The 21,470-nt window shown below is 39.1% G+C and overlaps 1 protein-coding gene and 1 pseudogene across 1 annotated transcript in view; one reads left to right on the forward strand and one right to left on the reverse strand.

Moving 5' to 3' along the window:
* The window catches only part of KIF11 (kinesin family member 11), a 49,113-nt gene extending 30,376 nt beyond the window's left edge, over positions 1-18,737 (reverse strand). Inside the window, exons 1-8 of the mRNA XM_045809998.2 lie at positions 18,375-18,737; positions 12,576-12,708; positions 12,018-12,115; positions 11,853-11,931; positions 10,353-10,538; positions 10,114-10,238; positions 7,076-7,166; positions 5,615-5,857 (exon numbers count right to left, since the gene is read on the reverse strand). Of these exons, the coding sequence (XP_045665954.1) occupies positions 5,615-5,857; positions 7,076-7,166; positions 10,114-10,238; positions 10,353-10,538; positions 11,853-11,931; positions 12,018-12,115; positions 12,576-12,708; positions 18,375-18,451 (1,032 nt within the window). The 5' untranslated portion in view covers positions 18,452-18,737. The remainder of the gene's footprint in view (positions 1-5,614; positions 5,858-7,075; positions 7,167-10,113; positions 10,239-10,352; positions 10,539-11,852; positions 11,932-12,017; positions 12,116-12,575; positions 12,709-18,374) is intronic.
* Positions 15,142-17,180, forward strand: LOC123800352 (guanine nucleotide-binding protein G(I)/G(S)/G(O) subunit gamma-12 pseudogene; annotated as a pseudogene).
* Positions 18,738-21,470: the final 2,733 nt, after the last annotated feature.

Here is a 21,470-nt window from a genome sequence, read left to right on the forward strand (position 1 = left end):
ACGTCATAGTGCATTTCACAAATATTAGATCCAAGGATACAGTATTGAAAGCTGCCGGGGGAAGAAAATCCTTACATACAGAGGGAAAAATATCAGAATAACATCAGACCTGTCTACAGAGACCTGGCAGGCTAGGAAGGGTTGGCAGGGTATTTTCAAAGCTCTCGTTGAGAAGAACATGCAGCCAAGGATCCTTTTTCCAGCAAGGCTGTCATTCAGAATTGATGGAAAGATAAGGACCTTCCAGGATCGGCAGAAACTGAAGGAATTCACAACCACCAAACCAGCCCTACAGGAGATATTGGGGGGGGGGGGTTCTATAAAAGTAAAAAGGCCCCAAGAGTGATACAGAACAGAAATTTACAATCTATAGAAACAAAGACTTCACAGGTAACACGACATCATCAAAATCCTATCTCTCAATAATCACTCTCAATGTAAATAGCCTAAATGCTCCCATAAAACGCCAGAGGGTTGCAGATTGGATAAAAAGACATGACCCATCCATTTGCTGTCTACAAGAGACTCATTTTGAACCTAAAGATACATCCAGACTGAAAGTGAAGGGATGGAAAACCATTTTTCATGCCAATGGACCTCAAAAGAAAGCTGGGGTAGCAATTCTCATATCAGACAGATTAGATTTTAAACTAAAGACTATAGTGAGAGATACAGAAGAACACTATATTATTCTTAAAGGATGTATCCAACAAGTGGATATGACAATTATAAATATCTATGCCCCCAACAGGGGAGCAGCTAGATACACAAGCCAACTCTTAACCAGAATAAAGAGACATATAGATAATAATACATTATAGTAGGGGACCTCAACACTCCGCTCTCAGCAATAGACAGATCACCTAAGCAGAAAATCAACAAAGAAACAAGAGCTTTGAATGACATACTGGACCAGATGGACCTCATAGATATATATAGAACACTACACCCCAGAACAACAGAATACTCATTCTTTTCGAATGCACATGGAACTTTCTCCAGAATAGACCATATACTGGGTCACAAAACAGGTCTCAACCGATACCAAAAGACTGAGATTATTCCCTGCCTGTTCTCAGACCACAATGCTTTGAAACTGGAACTCAATCACAAGGAAAAATTTGGAAGAAACTCAAACACTTGGAAACAAAGAACCGTCCTGCTCAAGAATGATTGGGTAAACCAGGAAATCAAAAATCAATTTAAACAATTTATGGAAACCAATGAGAATGAAAACACATCAGTCCAAAACCTATGGGACACTGCAAAGGCGGTCCTAAGGGGAAAATACATAGCCATCCAAGCCTCACTCAAAAGAATAGAAAAATCTAAAATGCAGTTTTTATATTCTCACCTCAAGAAGCTGGAGCTGGAACAGAAGAACAGGCCTAACCCACGCATGAGAAAGCAGTTGATCAAGATTAGAGCAGAGATCAATGAATTAGAAACCAGGAGCACAGTAGAGCAGATCAACAGAACTAGAAGCTGGTTCTTTGAAAGAATAAATAAGATCGATAAGCCACTGGCCAGACTTATTCAAAAGAATAGAGAAAGGACCCAAATTAATAAAATTATGAATGAAAGGGGAGAGATCACAACCAACACCAATGAAATAGGAAGAATCATTAGAAACTTTTATCAACAGCTTTATGCCAATAAATTAAACAACCTGGAAGAAATGGATGCCTTCCTGGAAACCTATAAACTACCAAGACTGAAACAGGAAGAAATTGATTATTTAAACAGACCGATTAATTATGAAGAGATTAAAGCAGTGATCAAAAACCTACCCAAAAACAAGAGTCCAGGGCCTGATGGAGTCCCTGGGGAATTCTACCAAACATTCAAAGAAGAAATAATACCTATTCTCCTGAAGCTGTTTCAAAAAATAGAAACAGAAGGAAAACTACCAAACTCATTCTATGAGGCCAGTATTACCTTGATCCCCAAACCAGGCAAAGACCCCATCAAAAAGGAGAATTACAGACCGATTTCCCTGATGAATATGGACGTCAAAATTCTCAACAAGATCCTAGCTAATAGGATCCAACAGTACATTAAAAGGATTATCCATCGTGACCACGTAGGATTCATCCCTGGGATGCAAGGGTGGTTCAACATTCGCAAATCTGTGCGATAGATCATATCAACAAGAAAAGAGTCAAGAACCATATGATCCTCTCAATTGATGCAGAAAAAGCCTTTGACAAAATACAGCATCCTTTCCTGATTAAAACACTTCAGAGTGTAGGGATAGAGGGTACATTCCTCAATTTCATAAAAACCATCTATGAAAAGCCTACAGCGAATATCATTCTCAATGGGGAAAAGCTGAAAGCCTTTCCCTTAAGACCAGGAACACGACAAGGATGCCCAATCTCGCATTATTCAACATAGTACTAGAAGTCCTTGCAACAGCAATCAGACAACAAAAAGGGATAAAAGGTATCCAAATCGGCAAAGAAGAAGTCAAACTATCTCTCTTTGCAGATGACATAATACTCTATATAGAAAACCCAAAAGACTCCACCCCCAAACTACTAGAACTTATAGAACAATTCAGTAATGTGGCAGGATACAAAATCAATGCTCAGAAATCAGGTGCATTTCTACACACTAACAATGAGACTGAAGAAAGAGAAATTAGGGAATCCATTCCATTTACAACAGCACCAAAACTCATACATTATCTTGGAATTAACTTAACCAGAGACGGAAAGGATCTATATTCTAGAAACTATAAATCACTCTTGAAAGACATTGAAGAAGACACAAAAAGGTGGAAAAATATTCCATGCTCATGGATCGGAAGAAGAAACAGTTAAAATGTCTATGCGACCCAGAGCAATCTACACTTTCAGTGCCATCCCGATCAAAATACCAATGACATTTTTCAAAGAACTGGAACAAACAGCCCTTAAATTTGTGTGGAACCAGAAAAGGCCCCGAATTCCAAGGAATTGTTGAAAAGGAAAAACAAAGCTGGAGGCATCACGTTGCCGGACTTCAAGCTATACTACAAAGCTGTGATCACAAAGACAGCATGGTACTGGCACAAAAACAGACACACAGACCAATGGAACAGAATAGAGAACCCAGAAATGGACCCTAGGCACTTTGGGCAACTAATCTTTGACAAAGCAGGAAAAAACATCCAGTGGAAAAAAAGACAGTCTCTTCATAAATGGTGCTGGGAAAATTGGACAGCTACATGCAAAAGAATGAAACTTGACCACTCTCTCACACCATACACAAAGATAAACTCCAAATGGTTGAAAGACCTCGATATGAGACAGGAATCCATTAAAATCCTAGAGGAAAACATAGGCTGCAACCTCTTTGACATCGGCCACAGCAACTTTTTTCATGACACATCTCCAAAGGCAAGAGAAACAAAAGATAAAATGAACTTGTGGGACTTCATCAAGATAAAAAGTTTCTGCACAGCCAAGGAAACAGTAAAAGAAAACTAAGAGGCAGCCCATGGAATGGGAGAAGATATTTGCAAATGACACTACAGATAAAAGACTAGTATCCAGGGGCGCCTGGGTGGCTCAGTTGTTAAGCATCTGCCTTTAGCTCAGGGCGTGATCCCAGAGTCCTGGGATCGAGCCCCACATTAGGCTCCTTCGATGGGAGCCTGCTTCTTCCTCTCCCACTCCCCCTTCCTGTGTAGCCTCTCTCGCTGGCTGTCTCTCTCTCTGTCAAATAAATAAAATCTTAAAAAAATAAAAAATAAATTAAAAGACTAGTATCCAAGATCTACAAAGAACTTCTCAAACTTAATACATGTGAAACAAATAATCAAATCAAAAAATGGGCAGAAGATATGAACAGACACTTTTCCAATGATGACATACAAATGGCTAACAGACACATGAAAAAATGTTCAAAATCATTAGCCATCAGGGAAATTCAAATCAAAACCACCTTGAGATACCACCTTACACCAGTTAGAATGGCAAAAATTGACAAGGCAGGAAACAACAAATGTTGGAGAGGATGTGGAGAAAGGGGATCCCTCTTATACTGTTGGTGGGAATGCAAGTTGGTACAGCCACTTTGGAAAACAGTGTGGAGGTCCCTTAAAAAGTTAAAAATTGAGCTACCCTATGATCCAGCAATTGCACTACTGGGTATTTACCCCAAAGATACAGACATAGTGAAGAGAAGGGCCATATGCACCCCAACGTTCATAGCAGCATTGTCCACAATAGCTAAATCGTGGAAGAAGCCGAGATGCCCTTCAACAGATGACTGGATTAAGAAGATGTGGTCCATATATACAATGGAATATTACTCAGCCATCAGAAAGAACGATTACACAACATTTGCAGCAACATGGACAGGACTGGAGGAGATTGTGCTAAGTGAAATAAGTCAAGCAGAGAAAGACGATTATCATATGGTTTCACTCATTTATGGAACATAAGAAATAGGAAGATTGGTAGGAGAAGGAAGGGAAGAATGAAGGGCAGGTAAACAGAAGGAGGAACGAACCAATGAAGACTATGGACTCTGGGAAACAAACTGAGGGCTTCAGAGGGAAGGGGGGTGGGGGATTGGGATAGGCCGGTGATGGGTATTAAAGAGGGTACATATTGCATGGTGCACTGGGTGTTATATGCAAGTAATGAATCATGGAACATTGCATCAAAAACTGGGGATGTACTGTATGGTGACTAATATAACAAAATAAATATTAAAAAAAAAAAAGAAACTAGGAAAAAAAAATCTTAAAAAGAGAAAGAAAAATGAAAAAAAAATTTAAAGTAGTGACCTAGAGCTGGGAGTGGGAGCAAATGGAGAGTGATTCCTAATGGGTTACAAGGTTTCTTTCTGGGGTAATGAAAATGCTCTAAACAGACTTTAGTGATGGTTGTACAGCTCAGCAAATATATTAAAACCATCGAATTACATACTTTTAATGGGTGAATTTAATGGTATATGAATTATATCTCAGTAAAGATATTTTTTAAAATGAAACGGGAATTAGAGACCTTATAAAACCTTTTCTAACTCCATTTAAAGGAAACAATCACAATAAGAGATTTCACCATCTTTTTTGCTTCTCTTGGTTTTACCACATGTTCTCGCACATCCAACCCCATCTTCAGTGCCCTCTAATAACTTCTACAACACTAGCATTCACTTAACCCACTTTTAAGTCCTTAATTAAATCTCCATACCCCGCCCCCCCTTCAGGGTCCCTGCTCAGTAGGGAGTCTGCTTCTCCCTCTACTTCACCCCACTCACTCTCTCTCTCAAATAAATAAAATCTTAAAAAATCTTCACACCCCATGTAACTATCCACTGCTAATGACCACAGCAATTTCTTTTGAAGACTGTGTGGGAAAAGCCATTAAGTAATTGGCTTTTTAAGATTAAAAACTCTGCCAGGAAGAAGAAAGACAATTTTTTCCAGTGGTGTCTTCCTCTATGTCCATGTGCAATATCCAGATTCTTTTACTCTTGCTTAGAATGAATAAAGCCAATTAATGAATTTTTTAAATATGTGATAAAAAAATAAAAATCAGAAAAATAAAATAAAATATATGATAGCTAAATAAGAATTATAGCTCCTACACTTGCAGATACCTATTAAAGAGCTTACCTCAAGATTGAGAGATGCAGGAGAAATTGTTGCAATTATAGATGTTCTTGTACGTCCCCCAAGAGAATCCTGGAGGATTCTAGTTAGTTTAGACTCTCGATAAGGAACATGAGGTGTTCTTTCTACAAGAGCAGTAATAACCCTTCCCAAAGTCAAAAGGGATTGATTGATATTTCCAGCTTCCCGAGCTCTCTTGTCAACTGCTCCAGAACGGCCAATGTTCTCACTTCCTGCAAGATCAACCTTGAATTTCACAAATAAGAGTAAGTTGTTAGTTCCATTGGATTTGGACACAAAGACTTTCATTCTCAAATGTAATATATCAAATAGCCAGCAAGATAATTTTTTTATAATTAACAATCCACTACAAAGCTAATTACCTAGTGACTTCAAAATATTGTCTAGAAGTACAGAATTTCAAGCTGCTCTGAGGTGGTCGAGAATGAAACAATTGAGGGGCACCTGAGTGGCTCAGTCCATAAACATCCAACTCTTGATTTCAGCTCAGGTCATGATCTCAGGGTGGTGAGATCAAGGCCACATTGGGCTCCTCATTCAGTGGGGATTCTGCTTGAGATACTCTTTCCCTCTCTCTCTGCCCCCTCTCTCCTCTAAAATAAATAAATCTTAAAAAAAAAAAAAAAAGATTCTCTCTCTCCCTCTCCCTCTGCCCGCCCCAGCCTCTCTTTCTCTCTCCCTCTGCTCCCCCAACCTCTTTTCCTCTAAAAAAAAAAAGAAACAGTTGAAAAGAACTCCCATATGATCCAGCAATCCCACTTCTAGGTATATTATCCAAAGGAAATGAAATCAGTACCTCGAAGAGATACCTGCACCCTCATCATGTTCAATGCATTACTCGCAATAGCCAAAATATGGAAACAGTGTCAGCTGATGAATGAATAAAGATATGGTATACATATACAATGGAATATATTTATTTAGCCACTAAAAGAAGGAAATCCTGCCATTTGTTACAACATGGATAAACCTAGAGGACATAATCCAAAGTGAAGTAAGCCAGACAGAGGACAAATAGTGTATGATCTCCCTTATGTGTAGAATTTGTCAGGGTGGGGGGTTCACTGAAATGGAGAGTAGAATGACGGTTACCAAGAGCAGGGGAGTGGGGAAGAAGCAGATGCTGGTCAAAGGGTACAAGCCTTCAGTTATAAGATGAGAAAACTCTGGGGATCTAATGTACACTATGGTGACAACAGTTAATAATACTATACTGAAATTTCTAAGAGTAGACCTAAGCATTCTTACCCTCCCCAAAAAAGTAACTATGTGAGGTGAAGGATATGTTAATTAACCTGATTGTGGTAATCATTTCACAAAGCATACATATATCAGATCATCACATTGTACACTTTAAATATGTAATTTTATTTGTCCATTATACCTCAATAAAGCTAGAGGAAAAAAAGAGAGTGAAACAGTATTATTAAGGTAGATACTTACCAAGTTCAACTTTCCAATTTTAACAAGCTCCTCTCCATCAATTGTAGTTTCTTTCATATGTATTGTAACAGAGAAAACTGAGTGGGAACGACTAGAAAACAAGATCAGGTTGCCCAGTCATTACAATGTAAAACATTATTTGCTTTCCATAAAATATTAAAAAGAGCAAAGAAAGATAAAAATCCACAAGGTAGAGAAAGATAGTATCAGAGAGGAGACATTAATAAGATTTTGGAAGACAAAGGGTAGACAGAACAATGCTTAGGTTTTTGCTTCCTTGTACCTGCTGCCTACAGAGGGGACCCCAATAAGAAACTACCTAAAAGACTTAGGAACTAGAATTCTCAGACCTCTAAAAGCTGGCTGTGGGGTTGGGTTGGGACGGCTGCCTGGTATGTCAGAAGAGAAGGCTTGCAATCAATCTTCCTATTTATAAGAATCTCTTGAAATAGGTCATTACTATAAATTTAAACAGTACCACAGAAACCATCAGATTACTTGCCTTCAGTGTCAACTGTTGTAAAATATATTGTTTCGCTTTGAGAATTCATCAGAAATAGTTAATACCCTCTCTTGAAAGGCAAATAGTAAATAGCAATGATTACAGAAATACTACCAGATAATTACCACTAGACCGTAAAGTGTTCCAATGTCTACCTTATTCTATGTACTGACATTCAGCTTTTATCTGAGGGATACAAAAATTATATAGACAACCAAAGACCTCTTTTATTCCTGTATCAATGACATTAGGTGAACAACACTGTTTGTTAATGTCAGTGATGGGTAGTGAGGAATATGGTAATTTTTAATTTTATTTGTACTTCTCGTGTTACTTGGAAAGTTTTACAATAAGAATCACATTTTATTTATTACTTAAAATTACAGAAAAGGAGAAGGGCACAGGAAAAATATAAAGAAACTATAAACCTGAATTCAATATACATTTTATATTTTTCTACTAGTATTTACCCATTCCTAATCCAAGATTATGGAATTAATGCAATTAAGCGTAGAACTCAACTCTGATTTCGGAAAATTGAATGTTTTCCTTCACTTTTCCACATACATTCATAGACCTTTACTCAAGTCTACATATAAAAACATGAGTCCAAGAGGGCCCTGGGTGGCCCAGTCAGTTAAGCGTCTGCCTTCAGTTTAGGTCATGATCCCAGAGTCCTGAGATCAATTAAGTCCAGAGTTGGGCTCCTTACTCAGCAGGGAGTCTGCTTCTCCCTCTGCCCCTCCATATACCGGCCCCCTCCCCCGTCATGCCCGCATGCAAACTCTCTCTCTCTCTCTCAAATAAATAAAATCTTAAGGGTCTTAAATTATACAAATTTATGAAAAAGCAGGAATTTCTTTAAAAGGAAGGTATTTAGAGAAAAGAAATATTACCCAGTCTTAAACTCATTCCTCCAAATTCTATATAATTTTTTAAATGGAAAGCTATTATAGGAAAATTTAATTAAAATCATAAAATCACCCATAATTCCATGACTTTCATTATTTTCACATTACGTTATTTTTCTTCTTTCTTTAAATGCATACACAATTTTTTATAGAGTTGCAGAAATTTCCAGTTATAAGAGAGCAAAGAAATAAGAGAGCTAATTCTTTTTTTTTTTTTTTTTTAGGTTTTATTTATTTAAGTAATCTCTTACACCCATTGTGGGACTCAAATTCATGATGCCGAGATCAAGAGTCACATGCTCTTCTGACTGAGCCAGCCAGGCACCCTGAGATCTATTACTTTTCTTTTCTTTTCTTTTCTTTTTTAAAGATTTTATTCATTTACCTTACAGAGAGAGACACAGCGAGAGAGGGAACACAAGCAGGGGGAGTGGGAGAGGGAGAAGCAGGCTTCCTGCTGATCAGGGAGCCTGATGCAGAGCACCATCCCAGGACCCTGGGATCATGACCTGAGCCAAAGGAAGATGCTTAACGACTGAGCCACCCAGGCACCCCCTGAGATCTATTTCTAATAATTATTTTATAGGTCAGGGAAACTGATATTCAGATAAGTTCACTTATTTACCCGAAGTCACATATTTGGTTAACTGCAGAACTAGAACTAAACACAAATATCTAACTCCCAATCCATAGCTCTTTTCATTACACTCTGAATACTTTCTTCATTACACTCTGATGCCCTTTAAAGACGAGCAGAGAAAAAAATCACCTGACTTAGTAAACTGCTTTTCTACAATTTGGGATTCATTCTATACAGGGTGCTATCAAACATGCCCCTTTCTACCCTGGAAAGCCAGTGTTAGTGACCATGTCTTCCCATATTAAACAAAGTCATCTGAAAAAGTTTAAATAATGTACAACCTAAATATATGTAATTTTTGTCAATCATACTGCAATAACGCTGGGGAAAAAATTTAAATGAAGCCATTTGACTTTCTTCTAATTCTTAAACCATGGGCTTTCAAACTTTGTTCTAGGTATCCATGGGGGCCCCAAAAAAGTGCTCAGGGAAAACCTTCATGGGGCTGAGGAGGTAAGCCTCCAAGCATCCCACCCTCAAATCAACTACAACAGGCACGTATTAATCTAGGCTTTTTTTTTTTTTAAAGATTTTATTTATTTATTTGACAGAGACAGACAGCCAGTGAGAGAGAGAACACAAGCAGGGGGAGTGGGAGAGGAAGAAGCAGGCTCCCAGCGGAGGAGCCTAATGTGGGGCTCGATCCCGGAATGCCGGGATCACGCCCTGAGCTGAAGACAGACACTTAAGGACTGCGCCACCCAGGCGCCCCTAATCTAAGCTTCTGTGTACGATTTCATTTGAGAAAAAATAATCTACTTTAAAAAGTTTAATACTTCTGCTCGAATTCGACTTGTCTTTGTTCTCCTTTCAGCATTCTTCCAATACTAGTGCTTGCTTCTAAATCTCAAGCCAGTTACTAAACCATGAAATGAAGCATACTTACAATCTAGGTATGCGACTCACATTCTTTGACCTGCCCCAATTTGACTTCCCACTTTAAAAAGAAAATGGAGTGGGAGGGTAAGGACACTAGCTTTCTTACCTGGAGTATGCATTCATCAGAGTTGCCGCAGTTGTCCGTTTTGCTGCCCCCTTTTCCAAAATCTGATAGACTTCATCCTTGTTGTGTACTGTAATTTCTTCTAAACCTTTAATTATCACCCCCCTCTGACCAAATACAAAAGATCATCCATTAGACTGGTAAAAAGCATATATATACCGATTTCTCAAAGCATCACACATTAAAATCCAGAGACATTTCACTCTCAAAGACTGAGTTACCTTATTACGGGGATCATCAAACATCTGTAGTCTCTCAGAAACATCAGAAGATGGATTAAGGAGATCAAAAAGTTCTTCATTATAGATTTCCAACAGAGACACTTTGACTGAAAATTCAGTACCATTATCAGTAAGTTTCTCAAAAATTTGATGAAGAGTACGTGGAATTATACCAGCCAAGGGATCCTGAAATTATAATATTAAAAGGACTAAAATAAAGGAAGAATGCCAGTTACCATGGCAGTTAAAACACATATAACAAGGAACTCCTTTATGATATATTTAAACACAGATATGTCAAGGGCGCCTGGGTGGCTCAGTTGGTTAGGCATCGAACTCTTGGTTTCAGCTCTGGTCACGCCCTCTGGGTCATGGGATCAAGCCCTGAGTTGGGCTCTGCACTTATCACGGGGTCTGCTTGAGGTTCTTTCCTTCTTCCTTTCCCTCCCCCTCTGCTCCTCCCTCCACTCACATGCTCTCTTCTCCCTCTCTAAAATAAATAAAATCTTTAAACACAAATATTTCAAAACAAGAAAAAACTAACCGAATATTAGAGAAGCCAAATCATTTATAAGAGTTTATTCATCAGTAATTATTTTTCTTTGTATCTTCCACAAGTCTGTCCTATCCATCAGCCACTTCATGCCTGAGTATTACATAGAAACCAACTGAACTAACCTACTTAGAAAGCCAAGTTTAATAATTCTTTCTAACTTGTCTCATGAGAACATTAATAATACTACCATGTTAACAGAAAAGTGGCCCATCTAACAGTATATTCCCTAATTCTAACTTAAACACAGTTGTTTCTCAAATATCTAAGCATCTGTAATAAAATTATTATGAATTTCTAAATTTTGAAACTGTCCTTTAAGCCTATTCCTTATCTCCTATGGTTACAATGCCATAAGTTTATTATCCATGCTTAAAGTTATTAATGCCTCAACTATGTAACTGCTAGAAAAAAGGATCAACTTAAATGTTAACAATTTGGAAAATTAACTTAGTCATTAAACTCACTTAAACACACTAGATGAAAATCTTTGTAAAACGTACTATGTGCTTTCTATACTATCCAACAACATACTCTTAATTTCTTAAATACTCAAGGTCATTGTTGATGAAATACCATGCTGCCCCTGGCTATGTTAACTTTATGACACTCACTCCCACACTGCAAAGCCTTCCCTTTCAAGCCGTATTCACATGCCACTTTTCCACAATATCCTGCTCCAACTATTCTGTCCCAAACAGACCCCTCTCTTATCACTTAACCGTGCCATATGTATTGGTCCTTTCTCTCCTAAAGACACTACGTTTCTTAAACAGGAACCATACCATACACTTTAATTTTACTAAAATAGTAGTTTATCCTACCATCATGTTTGACATGGGTATACTGATCTTCTCTATTTCAAGAAAGCAGTTTTCAACCAAGTTTTTTATTCAGTTATATTTCAGCCACTTTAGAAACAGAAATCTATTATAAACAATAAATACCTCCTCCCAAGTGTACTCTTCATTAGGTGACCTCTCACCTTCCATTGTAAAGGTTTTTCCAGTGCCAGTTTGGCCATATCTGTCAAAATTAACAAAAGTGGTAAACAGAAAACAAATACATGCATTTAAACTTTTTCACAATTTGAAAAACAGTGTTTTACTCACGCAAAAATAGTGCAATTATAACCCATAATAACTTCATCCAGAATTGGACAAACAACACTTCGGTAAACATCAATTTGTTTAGTAGAAGCTCCAAAAACCTATCAAAAAAAAAAAAAAATCAAAGCAATTCTTCAGTTAAAAAATACTTCAAAATTACTTTAAGAATTTTGTTTTTAATATATTAACTCATTCAACCCAATAGAAACCATTTGACAACTCAAAGAGTCAATTGAAACTTGGAATTGTACACTAGAACCTAGAGGAAATATGTATATGAGAATAACTTTACATAGTAACTAATAAAGGAGTAGCAGCATTTTAAGAAATAGGGACCAGGGGCACCTGGGTGGCTCAGCAGGTTGGGCATTGATTTTGGCTTAGGTGGTGATCTTGGGTTGGTGAGATCAAGCCCCATGTTGGGCTCTGCACTCAGCACAAGTCTGCTTTTTACTCTCTCTCTGCTCCCACCCCACTCCTGCACATGCTCTCTAACAGATAAATAAAACCAAAAAAAAAAAAAGAAGATGAAGAAAAAAAAGAAAAGAAAGAAATAGGTACCATATCAAAAGTATATGTTTTCCTTGAGCTCTTGTCGGCCAATCCTCCAGTTCGTACACTAACTTCTTTTCGTACATGATCGCATTCTACTACAGAATGGGCATTAGCTTTTCGTTCTGCCAAATTAAATGGTCTATAAAAAGAAATGTACAAAGTTATTTAAAAACTCTTAGTTATATTACAGATGACATTGTCATTAATACCTTAGACAATAACAAAGTGAAGTTTTTTGACAACACTATTGGTGACAAGGATAAATGGGGGACTAAATGATACTGCTAAAGCAAACAGCAGAATTTTTAGTTTCAACTCCCAGAAATAAAAAATAGGGTTTTTTTTTTACTTTCAAAGACATGTAAAACATGACAATTCTGACAGCTTCTTGGAGTAGATGCTAACACAATTAACTTGTAAAAAAATACGAAACTTATTTTTCAGAATTCTATTTCCACTATTCCTAGAGTCTGAGAAAGTTAGGTTATGATGTAATAGAAAGAACATGCCAAATTTGTGTTCAAAATACTAACCTGTCAGTTAGTACTAACCTGGCACAAGATAAAAAATAGATAAAAATAATGACAAATACAGTGAGTATTTACCATGTGCCAGGTACTCACTACTCAAAATGCTTCATATGTGTTAACTCGGTTTGTCTTAGTGGGGAATAGCAACATAAAACAAATGATGATAAGAGAAGTAATGTTTAGAAAGGGTATGTAAAGGGTGCTATAGGAATATATAGCAAAAATGTAATTGATTGGGACAGGGAGGGGTGGAGGAAGCATGGGTGATGGGAGAGACTCCCAAAGGAATTAATCTTCTAAGCTAAATTCCTTCTTGGGCTTTCAGTAGAGTGAGGACTCTTGATCAAGTCTGCTTGGACAATGTAGCCCTCTGTGCATTCTTCCCCATTTGAAAAACGGGGCTAAGTAATAGCACCAACCTCACAACGTAGGAAAAGAAATCCTGCTTAGGGGCGCCTGGGTGGCTCAGTGGGTTGAGCGTCCAACTCTTGATTTCTGCTCAGGTCATGATCTCAGGGTTATGGGATTGAGCCCTGTGCCAGCTCTGCGCTGGGTGTGGAGCCTGCTTGGGATTCTCTCTCCCTCTCCCTCTGTCTCCCCAACCCCCTACTCACTCACACACGTGCCCCCTCTCTCTCAAAGAAAAGAGAGAAAAAGAAAAGAAAAGAAATTCTATTTAGTTTACAGTTTCCCAATGGCTCCTACTGTGCTTGGCACATAGCAGGCATCCTGGTATCTGTTAAACTACATAGCTTAATAAATGTCATCCTAAGAGGAATGATGGAAGAGGTGAAAAGAACCATAGTCCACACAGTGGCATCATTCAGATATGTATATACTTAACACATATCTGGGCCAAAGAGAGAGATGTACTCTTGACCTGAGTTCATTTTTCGCATTCAGTATCACATATTATGAAAGGAAATGGCAAATAGGAAATTATCTTTCTCCTCATCATTAGACAAACCAAGTGGCTATTTATTTTAAAAACGATAGAACATCCTCTGGCATGCCCCATCCCTAGTATATTTTTGACAGTCAGAAAACAAAATTTGTGATCCTGGGAAATTTAACTCACCAACTTCCAGGTAATATATAATAATGCTATCGATTGTCAAATGTAGTGAAACCTACACAATGAACATAAACCAGGACATGCAATATTATTAAAAGTTCAACAAACCTAAGTCAAAACCAACTTATACTGAGATAGGCCAAGAATATCAAGTAGAATGAATTGCTCTCATGTGGTTAAAGCTTTTTCAGTTAGTCTATCATTCTTAGCATCTCTCAACTAATCTCTTTGCCTGGATGTGTGATGACGTTAACCAAACGAATACCACCCAAGATGTCACAACCAAGTAGTAGATATTCACACAGACCACACATTTCTAAAAATTATCAAAACTCACACTGAAGAGCTTTAATAACTATTTGTACTATAATGAAAAGTACTGCCAAGCCACTATATTCCTAACCAAACTTCTCTAATTAGAAATTGTATGGTTCCTGCTAATTACGTTAATAAACCCATCAGTTTGTTGGCCTCACTACAGTTACATTACATTCATTCATTCGTTCCATAAGTATTCATCAAGTACTTATTATGTGATAGACATTTGTCTAGGAACTGAGGGTATACCAGTGAACAAGACCAAGTTTCAAAAAACCCAAAACACCCAAGTTCCTATTCTCAGGGAGCTTTTATTCTAGTGTTATAAATAGGTATATCGGGTGTTGATAAATTAGAAATCAAAGCAAATAAAACAGACTAAGTGGGATTGGAATTGATGATGGGGGATAATGGTCAGTTGCTATTACTATTTTAGGGTGGTCAGGGCAGGCTTCTCTTCTCTGATATTTAATGATATTTAAGCAGAATCTAAAAAGTGAGTGAGCCAGTCATGTAGCTATTTTGGTGGGAAACCTTTCTAGGCAGAGTAAAATTGCAAAGGCCCCAAGGTAGAGCCTGGTAGATGAGGGGGTGGTGGGGGTTTGGGGAGGGCAGGGGAGTTAAGTAGGGTGTAATAAAGATAGCCAGTAGCTAGATCATGTGAGGGGTCTATAACCTTCAATCTGTGGGCCAAATCTGGCCCTTGTCTTACCAGAGACCTAGAATGATTTTTACAATTTTAAAGGATTGTTTAAAAAAAATCAGATTCTGCAATGGTAGCAGTTTTTTGGCACATTCATTCTACCACTTAAACATGAAAACAATGGAACACACAGTCTTACTGATTTCAGGTAAAAGATGTCCAGCAAAACAGCAAGCACCAACAAACATAGCCCAGGCAAGAACTGTGCAGCAGTTGAGACCAGAGGCCTCCATAAAAGAACAAAGGTTTCAATGGCATCATCAGACCTCATGTTCTACTGTGAGGAGCATGCCAGGAGTGACTCTTTGCTGACAGGGATACCAACTTCAGAAAATCTTCTCAAGGATAAAAAAACTTGCATCATCTTATAGTGGAATAGTGAAACAGTTCTGTGTCTCTTCCCAACAAAGCAAATTACAAGCAGCTCCTTAAAGAGATCTACCTTCAGCTTATTTGGGAACCACTGCGAATAACTTAAAATGCTCTGAACTTGGAATAATGAACTCTGAAGTCTTCCTTTTCCAAGTTGTCCTTTCTCGAAAACATCCTTTGCTGATTTAATGCAGAATCAACAGTCTTGTTTTCCGTTTGGTAACTATAGCATCACATTGGGTCACTGTTTAAGGAAAGCTTGTCTAGGCCTTTTTTAAAACACAATTATATGCTTTTAAATATATGAATGATTTATAAAAGTTCAGGTCTAAATTGCTAAAGCACTCGTCTAGATTAAAATGCTAAGATTAACTTACATCCTAAAACCTTTATATTATGTTCTTAATAGGACTTATGCTTACACTTATACAAGTGGGAGGAATGTTTTGCATACGCGTGTCTTTGTATATACATGTATCAAAGCCTATTTCCTTATAAAAACTTCTCTCTATAAAAACTATCAGTTCCTCAATTCCAGTTATATATATCCTTCTCTTGAACTGTGTATAGGTAGAATAAAAAATTCTCTTCATATAGTTATAATACAAGTAAAGAACATCATAAAGATTGTATTCATTGTAACAAAGTAATAAAGTTATCTCTCTCTTGAAATCTTGCTGACCTTTTAGGTTACAATAAATTGTGCCAATTAAAAATGTAAAACTAAAAAAAAAAAATCAGAGAATATGTAACAGAGATTACATGTGGTTTGCAAAGCCTAAAAAACTTTAAAATACTGACTACATGAGACCTTTACAGAATGGGTTTGACAACCCCAAGGGCCTCATAAATTGTTTATTTTCTAAAGCTTAAGGACATATTTGCCCTAGGAAAGATATTTGAAAAAGAAAAGAAAGCATGAAAAGAAAGACATCTCTTTATACAAAAATTATTGTAAATAACTAGACACAACCTAAGCACTTTTCATTAGTGACGAAGTAAAAGAAATCTCTTTTGAGGTAAGACTTGAAATGTATGGGGATAGGGGCGCCTGGGTGGCGTAGTCGTTAAGTGTCTGCCTACGGCTCAGGGCGTGATCCCAGGGTTCTGGGATCAGGGAGTGATCCCAGGGTTCTGGGATCGAGCCCCACATCAGGCTTCTCTGCTAGGAGCCTGCTTCTTCCTCTCCCACTCCCCCTGCTTGTGTTCCCTCTCTCACTGGCTGTCTCTCTCTGTCAAATAAATAAATAAAATCTATGGGGATAATAAACATGAATAATGTTTTATTCCTGGGTAGAGGAAGGGGGCTGGAGAGGGATACAATGGGGCTCCAACTGTAATGATTGTTTTGTTCCTAATTCAGGTAATGGATACACAGAAGTTTGTTACTTTGTTCTCTACAACTTATTATAGGTCTGACATATTTTGTAACTAACAATAAAAAAGAAAATTAAAGAAAATAAAACCATCCAGAAAAAGTAATATTGTCTGGCCTTATTAAACGATCAAAATAATCTAAAAATTTGCGTTTGTGGGGGTCTGGCTGGCTCAGTAGGCAGAGCATGCAACTCTTATCTCCAGGTTGTGAATTCGAGCCTCACACTGGATGTAGAGATTGCTTAAAAATAAAATCGTTAAAAAATAAATAAATAAAAATTTGCGTTTGTATTACAGTCTGTTAATTTTTTTTTTTACTCTTCAAAAGCAGTAACTATTAACAGAAGCCCTGGAGTGTAACAAGTAAGTGGTCGAACTTAACATTACCATCAAATTTCCTCTCTGACACCTAGTTCAGAAAGCTAGCTATTATTATCTTTGACATCTACAATTCAAGTCACCAAAGCTGAGGAGGCAATAATTTAAGAAAGTTTGTTCACACATTTTAAAAATAACCCTCCCCCTTTTTTTAAATTTTAGAACTTTTGGATTTACAGAAAAGTTGCTGATAGTTGGTAGAATTTTTAAAACAACAGCAACAAAAACAGACACACAAAACCACACATAGACCAGTAAACTGTGGAGGGTTTCTAAAAACCTGAATAAATCAATCTATAATTAAGAACAGTTTGTATAACAAGTATGTTCTTCCTCTACTGGTTAATTTTAAAATTGGGGAGTTATTTGGAAATCAATCTGGGCAGAGTTGAACACTTTCACCCACTCACCCAGAAGAAACTATCTCCCTTGGTCGAAGGAAGACCAACTTGCAATATAATCAGAAAGCTATACTGGCTAAAGTTGTCTCCTTTTAAAAACATAAACTCACTCTATAAGCTAACACTTAAAATTTAAATACAATGATGTTTCCTTGTTTAGTAGGGATTTTAAAAATATTGCATCTAGAAGAAAGAGAACAAGTGATCGATTATGCTTTTAGAGATGATGGAGAGGACGGTAATGCCAACATCAGTACTAAAACACCTGCAAAGTAGGTATGCAGTCTTACTCCCAAACTGAGAAACTGCAAGGAGTGGCATATAAAAGCGCCACCTAAGTCTTTTCCAACAATAGTTTTTTTAAAAGAACACACTTTTCCCTAAAGACCGGCGACCAAATTCTCCTTCTGAACAGCAGTTTAAACTATAACCTCCGATACAAATACCCTTTCTTCCGAAACAGACACTAATTTACTCCTCACAGCAATCTGGTGTCATTTTCATCGACCGAATGCAGAGAACTACGAAACAGGAAGGTTTGCTCCCCGCAGAAATTGAAAACAAAGTTCCTCTCTCCGGACAGCACAAGAGGGAGCCCAGCAGCAAAGCCAGCAAAGCCCGGCATTCCCAATCCTGCCGGATTCGCCCTACCTGCATCTCACCACCACCTGGATGTTCTTTCCCTTCTCCTCTTTCTTCTTCGCGGAGGAATTCGGCTGGGACGCCATGACGATCTCCGCGCGAAGGTCAAGGCCTGGCTGCGGACTCCGGCGCTGTGGGGCGCGGAGGGGCCTGCGGACGGCGCGTCCCGGGTGCCCACCTCCCCCGCCGGGTACTGGCGCGGCCGGGGGAAGCCACGCAAGCAGCTCGATGTCTCCACTCCCCACCAGCGGATCTGACTGATCGAGGCGTCTGTCCCGCACTAGCGGGAGCCTCGGAATCACCAATATCGTCTCCGCCCGAAGCCTCGGAAACCGAGCAACGACTCGGCGCCTCAATTTGAAAAAGGAGCCCAGACGCCAAGCCAATAGCAGCGCGGGCGCGCGAGGCACCATGGGACGCGGTGTCGTCACCAGAGCCCCCGCCCCCGGGGCGTGGCCCGCGGGAAAGTAAAAAGCTGGTCTGTCCGTACCCGCCTGGAACTCGTAGTCCGACGGGAGAGATGCACGAGTTAACAGTGTGACTCTTCAACGTGACCTTGCCCAAGTTACATAACGTCTGTAAAACCAAGATTTCCTTATCTTCAAAATGTAAATAATAGCAACCATCTCAGAGGGTTCTGTGAGAACTGAGCCAGCGCGGGCAAATAGCTTAGGCTAGTACATGTAGTGTCAGGAAAGCTGCCCACGATTATAATTACTATTAGCGAATTGTACGACAGTGTTATGGAAGCACAGAGGAGAGAGGTCCAAAGCGAGCCCCTTTCTCGGAGGCAGCGTCCAGAATAGCCTTTAGTAACTAGGAAGTGTTAAGAAATAAGGTTACTACGAGTACCAAACCGCGATGAAAGGGATGTTAAATGTCATTTTTAGGACTCTGAATTTATCCTTTAATTGATGAGAAGATGTCACCGTTGAATGATTCCGAGCAAAAGGCAGTACCGCACTTGCCTTTTCGGACAACTGTTCCGGAACGACTGACGCAGGCTCAGAGTGCGCTTAGCTCCCTCTACGTGGCGATGAACCCCGCGGGCATCTCAAGGAGGTAGCGCCAACTCCCGCCGAGGTCAGCCTACAAATCCCAGCAGGCAGCGCTCTCTGGGCCCCGCCCCCGCCGGATTACCTCCGGCTTTCCGTAGACGTACTGCGAGCGTCCTGGCCCTGTTTGGGGTGACTGGACATCTTCGGGTATGGGACCCAGGCCCAGGAAATACTGAACCATGGGCCTATGCCCCAGTTGGCTCAAGGAGCTGAGCTTTTGGGTCACACTTAGCCCATAGGAACCTAGGTATCATTTTATATTTTTAAGTAAGGGCCGGATGGAATGGAAAACTCTCAGGCGCCCTTTGTGTTTCTCCACTTATTAACCTTCTGCATTCCCCTAAGGAGACCTCTCAGTATCCGGCTCGGATCGCTGGTCACCTTCATTATGCAAAGCCAGGTGTCTGCTGTTGTCTATGGTGGCTCACCAGCATCTCAAAATGGACCTGTACAAAACGGAACTCTTTATCCCCCTTATTGCCACCCTAATCTTCATCTGGACCCATGGCACTAACCAGACCTTTGATTCCTTCGTCCTCCACCACGGCCAGTGCATTCCTATTGGTTTTACCGCCTCTGCCATCGCTCTAGGCCAAGTCTCTCTCTCTTTTTTAAATTTAAATTCAATTAATATATAGTGTTATTAGTTTCAGAGGCAGAGTTCAGTGATTCATCAGTCTTATATAATACCCAGTGCTCATTATATCACATGCCCTCCTTAATGTCCGTCACCCAGTTACCCCATCCTCCCCGCCTCCCCCCCTTCAGCAAACCTTCAGTTTGTTTCCTATGATTAAGAATCCCTTATGGTTTGTCTCCCTCTGTGATTTCCTCTTGTTTTATTTTTCCCTCCCTTCCCCAATGATCCTCTGTTTTGTTTCTTAAATTCCACATGAGGGAGAGCGTATGGTATTTGTCTTTCTCTGACTTTTTTCGTTTAGCATAATACCCTCTAGTTCACCTATGTCATTGCAGATGGCAAGTTTTCATATTTTTTGATGGCTGAGTAGTATTCATCTTTATACATTCATCTGTTGGTGGACATCTGGGCTCTTTCCATAGTTTGGCTATTGTGGACATGGCTTCTATAAACATTGGGGTACGGGTGCCCCTTCAGATCACTACATTTGTATCTTTGGGGTAAATACCCAGTAGTGCAATTGCTGGGTTGTAGAGTAGGTCTATTTTCAACTTTTTGAGGAGCCTCCATACTGTTTTCCAGAGTGGCTGCCCCAGCTTGCATTCCTACCAACAGTGTAAGAGGGTTCCCCTTTCTCTGCAGCCCCACAACATATGTCATTTCCTGTGTTGTTGATTTTAGCCATTCTGACCCATGGGAGGGTGTATCTCATTGTGGTTTTGATTCATATTTTCCTTATGCTGAGTGATGTTGAACATTTTTTCATTTGTCTGTTGGCCATTTGTATGTCTTCTTTGGAGAAATGTCTGTTCATGTCTTCTGCCCATTTCTTGATTTGATTATTTGTTCTTTGGGTGTTGAGTTTGGTAAGTTCTTCATAGAGTTTGGATACTAGCCCTTCATCTGATAAAACATTTGCAAATATCTTCTCCCATTCTGTCAGTTGTAGGCCAAGTCTCTTATCTCTTCTCTGAAACACTGTCCTTAACAAGTCTCCCTACTTCTGCTCTTTTCTCCTTTCCCCACTGCATTCACTCTGCAAAGGGAAGTAGCCTTTAAAAGAATCAGACCATGCCCTTCACTTACTTTTTAACCTCACAATGGTTTCTCATTGAACTTAAAATAAAATCCAAACTCCTGATCATGTCCTGTGAGGCCTTCATTATACTGCCTTTGTGTATTCCAACATCAACTCCAGCTACTAACCACATAGCTCACTACCATGCTCCAGAGCTTCTAAGTGCTCTCTTGCAGTGAGGCCTTTGCATTTGCTGTACCCTCTGCCTGTATCCCTTTTAGTTTGGTTCTTTGCATGACTTACTCATTCTTATCCTTCAGATCTCAGCTCCACTTTCTCTTTTAAAAGGCTTTTCCTGGCCACTCTATCTAAAGTATATTACTCCTATT

This window comes from Ursus americanus, chromosome 6 (genome assembly GCF_024610735.1).
Source record: "Ursus americanus isolate L20-20 chromosome 6, mUrsAme1.1.p, whole genome shotgun sequence".
Taxonomy (NCBI): domain Eukaryota; kingdom Metazoa; phylum Chordata; class Mammalia; order Carnivora; family Ursidae; genus Ursus; species Ursus americanus.